This window comes from Dysidea avara, chromosome 3 (assembly GCF_963678975.1).
Source record: "Dysidea avara chromosome 3, odDysAvar1.4, whole genome shotgun sequence".
Classification (NCBI taxonomy): domain Eukaryota; kingdom Metazoa; phylum Porifera; class Demospongiae; order Dictyoceratida; family Dysideidae; genus Dysidea; species Dysidea avara.
In genome coordinates, this window is record NC_089274.1 from 24770564 (window position 1) to 24784313 (window position 13750).

Below are 13750 nucleotides of genomic sequence, written 5' to 3' on the forward strand. Positions count from 1 at the left end.
GATCAATCACAATAAGTACAGCCAGATCATTAAGAGGTGTAACACAGTAATCATTACTGGTGTTGCTATATAGTAAAAGGGGCATGATCAATCCTAACATGTAGCTATGAGTACAGTGTCTACTAGCTAGTAACACCACTTATAGCAAATACAGAAAGTGTCAATATGGATTACAGAAAATTAATGCTTTAATTGATATGATTTTGTTACATGAAGATGACGACCAACATCATTGAAGATAAAAGGAACAAAAAGCAGACACTTGTCGGAACCCCAAATGGTACATGCCACTGGTGAGTTTGTTATTTGGTGGTCATACTATGTGTTATTTACCCTCTAGCTTTGCAACTGTGGTCAGACAGTCAGGCAGGCAGAATAAAAATTGGGTTTGAGCGTAATGGCCCTGTTCATTTTTCAACTGTAATGTGATATTGCTAAACCACAAAAATTACTGGTCATTGGATAGGGCAGCTAGTTCTTTGTTCTCATGTGTCAACGAAGATAACTTTTATCCAGAAACTGCTTAGTGTGACATCAAATGGATACCCTTTTTCTTACAGGCACATGGTCACAAAAATAGCACTGGATAGCTTCATAGTCTTATGAATGCATGCATACAGTTTGATTGTTCAGTGGCGGATCTAGATGGGTTTCTGTGGTTCTGACAGAAACTCCATTTAAATTTAGCTCAGTAGCAGTCTAATTAGCTTCATTATTGTTTTGTTGACAATTTGTCATTGCAAACTTTGCTATGACAAATTGTCAATACAACAATAAGCAAACAACTATATACCACTGTATTTCAGTAGCATGCATGCAATTGCACTTAACTAACACCATTTACAGCTATTAAACCGTCAGCAACACTTCACTTTTCACCTCCCACTGCATTAAAAACGATAGAGATACTCTAATAGAGTAGTAACTACTCTAATAGAGCAATCACATTATACAGCTTAGTCATAACTTTTGCCCTATAGTTAACTTTACATAGCATTTAAAACATTGAATTTATTGTAATTGTTTACTAAAAGTAGCCTAAAATCTGATCCCAGAGCTTCTAAAGTCTCAAAAATTTCTAAAGAAATGTTTTCAGATGCCTTATTTTTTCAGCTATAACAACTTTCAGAAAAAATGCTAGATCCACCACTGTTGTTAGTCATACCATTGCAACTTCCTTGGCTCCCTCAATCCTTTGAGTGAGGTCATTTATTTGCTCTACCACTTTCCTGATGTCATCAACACCTCGGGGTATCTATGGTAACAGACACAGATTCAAAAATCTGCATAAATACAAGACATATGTATTTGAGAAATTTTTTATAAACATATGAACAGTTATTAACTATATAATCGGACCTCTTTCTCTCTAAATGTATCAATCTCTTCTTGATAAACTTGTAGCAAATCCATAAACTCTTTAGTCCTAGGACACACATACATACATATGACAGTATATATCATCATCATACTAGACAGAAGGTCTACCTGTTCTTCAGTGCTAATTCAGCTTCTTCCCTTTTGCTTGCCAACTTCAACTGGCTGACTTCAAACATCGGCTCTATCTTAGCTGGCCATCCAAACAATTCATTGTTCAGCCTGAGGTCCTCATCTGTATACAAATGAATCAGTTAGTACTACACGTACAGTATTGGTAAGTACATTGGTAAGTACGTTCTACTACAGCATTTGCTTATATTAAGTAGCAGCAATGATTCTCTTGCCTGACAGGTATAAAGTGCAATTACTGGATAAACTAACTCATAATGTGCATTACATACCAGAGAAGTTAGCATAGTCCAGTAAAGTTAGCAGTCTCTTGGCAGCAGCCTTCACCTCATCGTTCATCTGATAAAAGGTCACTGTGCTGACCTCCTTCACATATTCTACTAGTTCCACTAGCTCCTGTGTGTTTGCTGGTGAACCATACACCTTAGTGGATACCTCATCGTATCGATGACATAACCTGTGGGTGTGTAAGTACCACTATAGCATCAACTTGATGGAGTGATGCATAGATGTAAGCACAAGAACTGATGTGCACAGTCATGCCTACCCAGTAAAAGAAAACACTAGGCCAGCCAGCACTGGTCATGGGGTTCCTGTGTACCACTCCACTCAGATACTAGAGTCAAATTCTACCAGGATAGGACTAGTAACACACAGGAGGATTGTGCAATGCCTCACAGAGAGAAGTCACAGTACCTTGAAGTCCAATACCAACATATGACAGCGGGATATTTGCTTCCCAGGTCATCAGATTATTATTATGAAACTGGGTAGTCTGGATCAATGTGAGTACCGTATTTGAGTGGTTAATAGCCATGACTTGTATAATAGCCGCCACTCGGATAGTAGCAGCACCACAGTCTAGAATTATTGTCATAAGAGCCACAGCTTGTATCCAAATATACTGATGCAAGTGTTGATAAGACATGTTTGAAGTAAAAACCACGCAAAGGAGTTGTTTTAAGCCAGAATAATAGTATTGAAGGATGATCAGTGATTCGTGAATTTGTGTAAATGTTGTGGACTACTGCTAGTAGCCAGTACAGGTAGTTACCTTCGCACAGAAGCTGCATTGTTTTTCTTGTTGAAATTAAAGTTATAGTAGTTATGGCTATTAACCAGTCAAAGTATGGTAAAGTTTTCTTATTCAAGGAAACAACAGCAACTGGGTATTACACAAACACACTTACTCTCGGTTCATTTCCCTGTTCTTGTTAACCAAGGAAATAACAATCTTGTCAGCAAGAGCTAGAGGCCTCTTGGCCAGTAGGGCATTAATTTCAGCACAGTTTAACTGTATCATATTGAGGGGTACAGTACTGCGTAGTGTGAGCAACTCTTCATGTTGTGCCTGGAACTTCATAATCCTCTGGATAATGAGAAATATAGAGCTGTTGTTTGTGGTGTTGCATTCATTGCATAATTTCATTACAGTGAAATTTCATTAGCAGCCACCTCTTTAATAAGACCACATTGTCTTGAGTGGACATGTTTCCCAAACATAGGCACATAGCTAAGGTGTACTTCATGGCCTCGATAATATAGCCATCATATTGCTAAGGTCTAATTTTTTTCTATGAGGTTTCAGACTCATATGTATGACTATCTAGCTAAATTAAGTTACATTGGAATTCTGAAATGTGTATCTATACAAAGTCATCAAATTACATGTGTGCACAAACAGAGGTAATGCACATACTACCACACCTTCCCACTTATATCTAGTTCATTGTCTTCTGCCAAGAAACTGTCAACTTGAGCACTGGCTGACCCATCCAGTAATGGATTGTATTTGGAGTAGAGGGCAAGGTACCTGTAGTGTGACAGTGGTATAGTATGTGTGTATACTGTATAAGTATATGTGTATGCAACGTATGTATGTACATCACATGCTACACATACACAAACACACATGCGCGTACATGCCAACAGTGAAATAACACACTTTTTGGGGCCAGGGAAGTTACATCTCAGCAAGTCAAGAGCTTCTTCCCTTGCAGCAGAGACAATGTTATCATCCAGAGGAACAGCTGGGATTACCATCTCATGTCCCTTAAGATCTGGGAACAGTACATGCTCCACCTACACACAATGTATCACATTATGTAATCTTTATCCTATGCTAAGAATGTGTACATGAATATGCTTGTACTCTATTAAACAGGTGTAAAAACACATCAATGTAAGAATTTGGTATGTTCACACTTCACAGTAAAGGATACATTACTATCATGGTAGCTACATACAGTCTCATACCCTTGGTAGCTGGTGGGTGGTCTCTACTATACACACAATTAGTCTATTAATGATTGCCTCCAGCTCACTCATCGGTGGACTAAACTGCAGATCAGTTCCTTTCAACACCACCTCTAACTGGAACACCTAAAAAACAGCATTGAATAAACAATGGCAGGTGAATACAGTGTATCAACTGACTGCTCTATTAGAGTACTTGTGAATATATGTGTAGCAGGATCAACTTTAGGTTTGGTAATGAATAGGATTGGCTACGTTACAACATCTAAAGTAAGGAAAAAAGTCTGGAGGGTTTCCCCCGAAAAACACTACTTGGTACACTGCAAGCACACTTATCAACAATAGGTAGTAGTAACTTACTGGTTGGTACACATATTTCATATCACTGTATTCACCATCATAATCACTCCCTTCCTAATGTAACAAAACTTGTTACACAGTATATTTGAATAGCAATATATCTTACCTCATATAGCTGGAAGAACCTCACAAAGTCACTCAGTGAGTTCTGGACAGCCTCCCTGATCTGTATAGCCATCAAACTGCAGGCACAGTTGAAGAAGTGTTCAACTAGTGATGCACTCTGGAATGAGTTAGTGGGTACCAGGTGGCCCCAAGATGACTTGTGCATACGGAACAGCTCCCCACAATCGTGAACCCAGCTGAGCATAATAATAATAAGAATCATGATCAAGGTTTCACACACAATTGTATGTAGGCATATATATGAGGTGTCAAAAGTGACCACTATGGCACCACTGCTAACCACATTTGGTTAATTCTTGTAATAGCCAATTTTCAATGCAGTTACAGCTCCCACATACTGGTATACAATTATGGTAAGATATGCACTACCCACACACACACTCATGGTACAATGTCTATTTGAAATGTGATATATACACTTTCATTTTCCTTAAGGTGGTATGTCAGTGTTAATATGTATATGACACACATGAAGAAATCATATTATGTGTTTGCCATACGTATGCAACAAATGTGTAAAGCCTGTGTGATCCTTACCTCTTCTCAAGAGCTTCTCTAGCCTCATCACAATGTTTCCTCACCAAGCTCTCAAACTCACTGGGGTCCACTGGCAATTGGGACTCTCTCAGTTTTACAATGTCCACCATACGCACTTGACAATACCTACATGCGTGAATAGTTAAAATAAATAAATGTCAGCATTCATGTTTTCTATTGAAACTAACACTATTACTGCCATCCTTCATTCAATTTACACAACTAAAACATGTACTCGATTCTACGAATCACCACTACTGTAGATGTGATAACACACCCACATTCTAACAACTATATTAATACCCACCAAGGTATATCATCACTTACTTGGTGTCCCAGAGATTCCTCAGCTCTTTCATTACAGCATTAGTGATGAATAGTTGTGTGTTTTGTGCCTCCCAAGCACTAGTAAAGCTATCATGCCATGGAACTGGTGCCCTGATGGTCCTATACAACAACACAACTTACAGTGGTTAACAAGTATTATCACAGTGGCTAACTTTCGAGGAAATGGCTGTGGTACTGAGTTGATTTTCAGCCTTGTTAGTTCTGCTGGATCCTTCAGTACATAATCAACTGCATGAGAGGAAGTGGTGACACATGAAATTATGGCATAACCATTATACTGTATCATCAATTTATGCAGTTGAGTGCAGAGTGTTTAATGATCTGTCATCACTGACCAAATTTTACACTATTGAAATGATTGCACAGATTTCTACTGCAACCACAGAAACTTATAAATGAAGAACTGATCAAGTGTGCACATATACAAAATAAACACAGCAAAAGCTTCCGGTAGCTATGTGAAACATTGTCAAGGTTACTAGAGCCTTTGTAGGCAAACCTTACAGATAAAACCTAAAGTTCCACAATGGTCCCAACACCACTAAGCAAGACGTGGACAATTGGCATTTGTTTCCCCAGTTAATACCAGGTACCAGGAACCCATAATATAGCTAGGTAGACTGAAACAGTACAAGTAGAGTTTCCTGCACTAGGAAACAACAATAGTAACATCACTAAGCATTGAGCCTGGAGTTTGTGATTATTAAGCTGGTGTTCTAGTTACCACTTGGCTGTGATGTCTCAAGAACCTGCACACACACACACACACGCACGCACGTGCACACAATACAGCATACACACAACTTACCAATTGCTTTCCTCATACTAAATTGATAATCTTCACCAACCTCCTCTGACAGGTCAGCTCTTAGAGGTTCATAGTCAGGGTTAGACAATAAGTGAGGCATGATGTGCCTCTTAACATTGGGCATGAAATCACCAGGCATTGGACACAGAGCATCTGCTGATATCTCTTTAGCAATGTAGTGGTAGTAACGCTAGACATATAGAAAGAACATATTTATAAATAAATCTACACTTTTTATTCATGTCAAAAATAAACACATCACATTGGAACATCATCAAAGGACATGTTAATAATAACACTAGTCCATGGTCCCATTTAACATGCAATTAGCTTCTGGCACCTCTTTTTTTAATAAGGATACTTCAGATACTACCAAGGCTCTGTACACAGAATACTATTATTCTCACCTCTAGATCTTCTTTAGTTGGTTCACCTGATGCTTCTTTCTCCCACACATGGTACTCTACCGTTGTGTCAAACTGTTCCATGGGGGACAATGGACGAGAAGGGGAGGGGTCTACACCTGATGGACCACACCTCTGCCTCTTGTGATAACCTGGGGGAAGGGGAGGGGGTGGGGCTGGTGATTTTGGAAGTGGTGCATGCCGAGACATCGGTAGGCTTGTGGCAGCTGTTGTAGTGTAACAGTCAAAGAAAATACATTCTGCAATTCACATAAACTACCATACATGCACAAAAAAAGGTTTTCATAGTACCATAAAGTAAGCATATAAAATACCAAGATAATTATAATTGGTATATGTATTTGAAGAGAAAAAAGTCCCAAAACTGCATTAATGTATTGAGCTTCCTAATACTATAATCGGATAAGCATACACTATTAGAGGATACTCAGTGACTTAGTCCTTTTTCGCAGGTTCTTAATCTTGAGATCATTACTGGTTGGAGTGTAGTTGTTAGCTATGGACTCTGAGGGTGAACGATGATGTCTTTCTTCCTTGTATGGGGCAGCCCTGGTCCATGATCCTGCTTTCAATAGGGGAGGATACTGGCTACTCTTCAGAAACACCTGTCAATATTCAATACTGTATCAACAGCACCTCTACTGTACTCTGAAATTTTAAGGGCTAATACTAGTCTGGTGATGTACAGACATTTTGTTTGATTAGTTTCGCCACACTCACTGTAAAAGGGTTTGGTCAGAAACATATACTTGACATATAAACACTGCCACTACAGTGAAATCAGTGATGAGCAGAGGTGGCTGTTTGCTTTGTAGAAGAATAAAATCCACTGTTGTGAGTGCAGAAACTTGTTCTTATAGTTGGCTCACGAAACTCAAAGCCATAATTCCTATGATACCATCATGACAAAGTCCAAACATTCCAACTACACAATTGTGACAAGACCATCCAGCATAGGACTAGACTATTTAGCATAGGACTAGACTATTTAGCATAGGACTAGACCATTTATAGCAAGCATCACCAAATTCATCAAAAAGTGAGAAGTTCAAAAGGAATACATACTGTAAAGCCTGTCAAAGGCAAACATAAGCTCTTGAATAAATGTTAACAAACATAATTAGTACAGCCATATAGAATATATATACAGAATATAAAACTTTGGACTTGAAAACATGCACAGACTGTGACTTAATTATTCTACATCACTATTCTACATATCTATACCAGTTAGCCACTCGCATTGCATTAAACCACTCCTTAAACATTTGGAAAACTGTGATGGTCTTTAAGGTTATTAACTTTACCAGTACGGTAAATATGCAGGGCCTGTAAAAGGTACCCACAATTGCTGAGACACCACAGACTGATTATTTTTGCAATATGAACAACACACTACACAACTCACGCTAAGACCAATGCTAACTTACTCACCTGATACAACTCGGATGGTTCATGTACTGGGGAGCGCTGAGTGAGTAATGGTAGTTTAGTCGTACTCTAAAGTGACAGTGCGCATCAATAAGAAGCAATACTGACAAGCGTACAGAGAATCAGAAATACACAGCATTTACTATTCCTACCTTATATTCGTCCATTTGTAAGTCTACTTTATACACTCGCACAACTGCGGATGCTTTTGACACGGCAATGGAAAGGTTTCCATAGTAACCGTAGAATTTAAGAAAATTTGTGTTTGTAAACGTAAACTATCCCGTAAATTAGTGTGTTGCGTGCGCATCAGCCTACCACCACCCTTGTCACGAACAAAAAGAGTGGGCTGGAAGGATGTGCAAGACTTCATCGTGTAATCAAGTCCCTTTAATTTGGACGTTTTTGGATGCATTTCATCAGCTGTTGCAGGTAGCTACGTATCTGCCTGCAAGTTGCATCCATGTGCAGACTGAGAATGCCGAGCTAATAGAAAGGTATTAGTGGCGAGCTCTTCAATGCTGACTGTAGTCGTATTTAGTTATAGCTATATGCATTCAATTAAGTTTTATATGGTTTAATGCCAGTGGCGGATCCGGTGGGGCACGGGGGCCGGTACGTGCCTACCCTCCCCCCCCAACCCCTTCATTCCTAAAAAAAAATCGAGATGCTCTAATAGAGCAGTCAATCACTCTAATAAAGCAGCCACGGTGTTCATGAGGCAGTGTAGCTTAACTATGAAGTTATGAGTAAGGATTCAGTTTATATACTTTATAGTATATACATTTGGTAAAGGACAGCCATTATTGCTGTGACCTTTTTTTTGTCTTCAACTTTTTTCAGCAAAGTGCGACCCCCTTTCCAAACTCTGTATCCGCCCCCGAATGCAGTGTATGTTAAACTCTACTCAAAACTTTAGCTATCAGTGCTGTATCATGAGCTACTGGAGTAACTACTCAGTATTAATTCAGTAAATTGAATTCAGTAAATTTAAATTATATTGTCAAGCTGTACATGTATTGAGCAGGCTATATGCTAGCTATTACTCCAAAGGTTCACGTGTCAACAGAATAGAGCTTCTCAGTGGCTTTTACAATCTGGTACGCAATGATAATTGGATAACAGCTACTATACCTCAGCACAAGGCTACTACTCACCATGAGATGTTAGGATGTCAAATAGTGGATGATGCTCAGTCAGTTTATCGTGAATGTGTGGTGAAAGTGTTTCTGGTTCAATGCTGATGATAGACTTTGGTGTTGAAACTGTGGTAGAGACAATTGAAATTGCAGCTAGTACGAGCTAGTAACAATGGCAAATACTTTTCAGTTTATGCTGTGGAATATGCTGGTGCAGACATGCAGCTTTTTTGATGCCATTGATGAAAATTCGAACACAATGGTTTGTTCCAGCTATGTAGGCTATATATCTCATGTATTTGTAGGCTTCAGATATAATAATAGAATGTGTTAACATAGTCCAGCTGGCAGGATAGTTGGAAAAGGCAGGCAGCATGGATATGGTCATGTACAGACATTTTCAAAATACATAATTATTATAATATATATAGTTAGCTTCACCCTCACTGTTTTGTATTCCAGTCTCTACTTCCAGATATTGTGTTGTATAGTGATTATTATCCATTTATTAGCTGTTGCTTGTGCAAAGGTTGGTCTCTATATATACTCTAGTTGAAAATTCCAAAAATAAAATTGTTATGACTGGTGAACCCATGTATACCACATCAAAAGAAAGAAATGGCACTGTGTACCCCAGCTACCAATTATCGTCTGAATGTGAATTATGCTTGTTGTCAGCTTTGTTCAACCCGTTACACAGCATTATGAATGAAGAAGTGCTTGAAAAACACCTCTGCAATCAAAGTAGTCACTATGAAAAATGTGGACGATTTCTGTTACGAAGGAAAGCCATTACACGCTACCACCAAATCGACACCTTCCACTGTCAGCAAAGATGAATGGGACACAAAGGAGGACACTAGTAAGTCTATGAAGAATGCATTGTACATACTGTGGTATGTCAAAAGGCACTTGTCTGGCTGAAGTGAAGTGAAAAAATCATGCCCATAGCCTTAGCTGTTATCGAATTACACTTGTCTGAAGGCATCAATCAGTTACTCAGTCAGTCAGTGGAATATTCCATTTAATGTAGCAACTTCTGAAAAGCATTTGAAGGGTTATTTGGGTTTAGTTTTACCTAACCTCAGCTTCGCAATGGAGAGGCTGGTTTTTGGGTGATTTTTTCATTGGCCACACCCAAACCTTTGTGGTCCCTATTATACAGTACTATCATACTGTATGTATGATTATGCAATACTAATGTGGCAAGCTCCTTGTATCACTGGAGATGCCATAGCTGACTGTGCATGCTACAAATGACCAAGAATACAGCTTACAATTACACAGGTATCTGAAAATGAAATCATCACTTAATTCTTAAGTGATAAAGTTTTATTGTAAAATTCACCATGATATAACTTGATTGGGTGCAGTAGATATTTCTACAGCAATTGATCACCCAGCATTTCTGACAATTAGCACACAGCAATGATTTATGACTTTTACGTAAGATTTTAGTTAGGGATCACAGCCCTTTAAAAATAATGAACAAGAAGGTCGTCTATACCTGCAGATATACTTAATCCCTACTTCAGTCTAACTGATCAAAAAGCAGGGAAACAAGGGAAGTCGCCTATACCTGAAGATATAATAGTGAACATTTATTCCCTATGGGATCTCCCTTGTTTCACTAAAATTCCTATATATACCTTTTCCTTGTGCTTGTACAGTATATAGCTGTGTTTACTACTTGTCTGCTTTTACATCACTTATGATGTTAATATATTAAACTTTTATTGGTAGTGAATTTTGAGCTTACAGAATAGCTACAATTTTGTGTCTTCACAGTGGGTAATAGATAGTCCCTTTCTCATACAGTTTGTTAGTAATATCTTTCATTGCAAAATATCCAGTAGTTAGCAATCTTGGTGATGATCGTGCTCTACTACCAGATTATAGAAGTTTCAAATGATTATGGTCCGATAGCTGGCAACCAGCGAGATGTTTGAGAAATGTGGTGTGCTGATGGGACAGATACCAGACATTCACAGAACCACTGTATGCCACAACACGAGGGATGAGCATATACTAGGTCAGAGATTATTCTTATTACTATGTGAATACACCGGAGGTCACTATATTCCAATGTTGATGGACGATCGGTATGTGGGTTAAACGCATACACATTTCTTGTGATTAACGGTTAACCATGGCTGATAAGCGCACATGGTCAAATGAAAGGCTCAAGACGCGACAAAGCTACACATAGGAAGAAATGCTAGGAAAATGAATGTCTCTTTGAGCACTTACGCTTCCCTTGAGGTCTCCCTTCACTGTGTATAAAGCAAATCAGCCTTATGGATTGCAATATTCTTGTTCATTAAAAGGATTTCACCCAGGAATAGAGTCAAATATTCTTACACACTGGTGAAGGTGTGATTGATATGACAATAAGTACGTATAACTAGATCATTAAGGGGTGTGCTGTGGTGCTCACATCATTGGTGCTGCTAGATGGCACCAAAATAAAGGGGCATGCTTGAAACCTAATGCACAGCTACAAGTACAGTGCCTACTAACATACGACAGGAAGTTTAGACAAAAAGTTTTGACAACAGAAAAAGTTGACAGACTTGATGAATAAGTTAAATTTGTTGACTTTTAATTGGTCAAATGTCCATACATGCCCCTAAAAATATGTGTTTTAGATGGTTCCTTGATTTTCATCGACATTTAGCTGATCAAAGCTGATGAAGTGTGGATTTGTCTTCAACTTTTTCTTCTGTCAAAATTCCTGTTATATGGTAGCTAGCATGTGCATTGAGAAGATGATGACCAGCATGATTGAAGATGAAAGGAAAGGCAGAGGGTGGACACTCATCGGAATCTCAAAAAGTGCATGCCACTGGTGAGTTTGTTGTTGTGGCATAATAATATGGTGGTTGTCATTTAGCCTCTAGATTTGTGACTGTAGTATGGAAGGACTAAAAATCTGGTTTGGGCAGTTTTAAAAAAAAAAAATCAGTACCTGTTCTTTTGTAGATGTTTTAGTGGTTTTAATGCTACATACTGTATACCCAGCTGTAAACTAAGATTCTTCTGTAAAGATGCTTTTTGTCATGTGAGATGCCTATATGATAGTTATTATGGGCAGAATAGTGGTAATGTGTAATTTTTGGAGGTTTGTACCACCATACTGTATGATAGGTATTTCATTTTGCTTTCATGCAGCCAAGAAGTTCAGAACTTTTAGATCTCAACTACATTTAAACATCAGTGACAAGATATTGTTCTATATAATTATAGAGTCATTTGTATACTATTTCTAAAAAGTGTACTAAAATTGCTTGGGAGAGTGTTTTGCTTCATATCAAACTTTAGTGTTGCATGGCATACTATTTTATGTATGTGTGTGGTGTGTGTGTTTTTGTATGTATGTATGTATGTATGTCTGATACGTAATAAGTTAATGTACTTTCATACAATATACACTAATTTTAGTATGTTCTGTTGACTATATGCTATGTGTATATATATATATATAGTATATATATTTTTTATCTCTCTGAGCCAGTTTAATTTAATGATCTTATGTATGCCTATACTAACTAACGCTTGAGCTAGAGTATATTGGCTATATCAACTGTCCATTATAAGCAACTAGTATTTTAAGTTTTAAATTTTGTAAGCTTAATACGTATGTGCTGTTGTCCAAATTATGTGGTAATGTTTAGAATCAGTGGAGAACACCGATGTAGTGAAATATGACTATCCCAGTATTACATTTAGAAATAACAATGCAACCAATAATAGCGAGAAAGTAGTTAACAAACTACCTACACCTCCCTTGGAGTCTTCCAGTGTTTCTATTGTTAAGTCAGGGGACAATTCTGCTACAAGCAAGAGTATGGGCAATCCTCTCTACATACGTACACTCAAGTGTCAAAATCAACTATTGTCAGTGAAAAGACTTGATTAACCACAGCATGTGCATGGATTTTGTACTTACTTTTGATATGTAGTTAGTGTATGTATTATATATGAGTAATAATTATAAATTGAATGCGTATATGTGTGTGACATTACAATTTTATGCAATTACTACGTATGTATACTTTATACTTTTTAATTTTATTTTTGATGGCATTACTATTTTAAACTAAATTTGAGTTTTAACTTTTTTTTTTGAAACCATCAACATTGATGTAGTGATAAAAACAAAACAATTACAACACCTTGGTCACATGCAACTGCATAAGGCCTAAACTAAAGCAGGCATGGCAAGGAAAATACAACAAGGAGTACAATAAAATTATAATTATATATCAGATGAGCTAATTTGATTAGTTTGTACTATAATGAAGGATGGGTGGGTTTATTTATACATAGGTGTATAGCATAATAAAAGGCAGTCAGGAGAGGTTCAAGCTGTTGTGGACCACAGTTTGGTGGCAAACCCATTTGAGTCAACAAAATTTAAGACCAGTAGTGTTAACCAACATGACCACTGTATATATGCTATACTATATGACAAAAAAAATTTGCAAGGGCATGCAGTGTACACTGATACGTACCATGCAGTCAGCTATGCATGATGTATGCACAAACTTAAAATTCCTTATTTTTCCTTTTACTACTGTAAGTATTTATTGCATTAGTATCAAACTTGGCACAGTACACTTTTATACACTGTTTCTGTATCACAAATCTCAAGGCACTCGAGTAAGAGACCCTCATCCTCTTTATCATCAGTGGGCACATATTCTTATGGGAAATAATGTCATGATAACAGAAAGTGATGTCATCTTGTGATGTGTGAATGTGTGTACAGACATGTTTGGCAATAAGAGCATAGCTGCATGCTGTAGTAA

General features: G+C 37.7%; 1 protein-coding gene across 1 annotated transcript in view; it reads right to left on the reverse strand.

Moving 5' to 3' along the window:
* The window catches only part of LOC136250423 (dynein axonemal heavy chain 3-like), a 36498-nt gene extending 28425 nt beyond the window's left edge, over window positions 1-8073 (reverse strand). The window contains exons 1-18 of the mRNA XM_066042629.1: window positions 7953-8073; window positions 7804-7869; window positions 6797-6974; window positions 6352-6575; window positions 5945-6134; window positions 5289-5364; window positions 5116-5235; window positions 4789-4914; window positions 4232-4427; window positions 4126-4179; window positions 3766-3891; window positions 3455-3591; window positions 3217-3322; window positions 2700-2878; window positions 1782-1966; window positions 1489-1612; window positions 1360-1426; window positions 1166-1255 (exon numbers count right to left, since the gene is read on the reverse strand). Coding sequence (XP_065898701.1) covers window positions 1166-1255; window positions 1360-1426; window positions 1489-1612; window positions 1782-1966; window positions 2700-2878; window positions 3217-3322; window positions 3455-3591; window positions 3766-3891; window positions 4126-4179; window positions 4232-4427; window positions 4789-4914; window positions 5116-5235; window positions 5289-5364; window positions 5945-6134; window positions 6352-6575; window positions 6797-6974; window positions 7804-7869; window positions 7953-7967 — 2259 coding nt within the window. The 5' untranslated portion in view covers window positions 7968-8073. The remainder of the gene's footprint in view (window positions 1-1165; window positions 1256-1359; window positions 1427-1488; window positions 1613-1781; window positions 1967-2699; window positions 2879-3216; window positions 3323-3454; window positions 3592-3765; window positions 3892-4125; window positions 4180-4231; window positions 4428-4788; window positions 4915-5115; window positions 5236-5288; window positions 5365-5944; window positions 6135-6351; window positions 6576-6796; window positions 6975-7803; window positions 7870-7952) is intronic.
* Between the last annotated feature and the right edge of the window lie 5677 nt (window positions 8074-13750).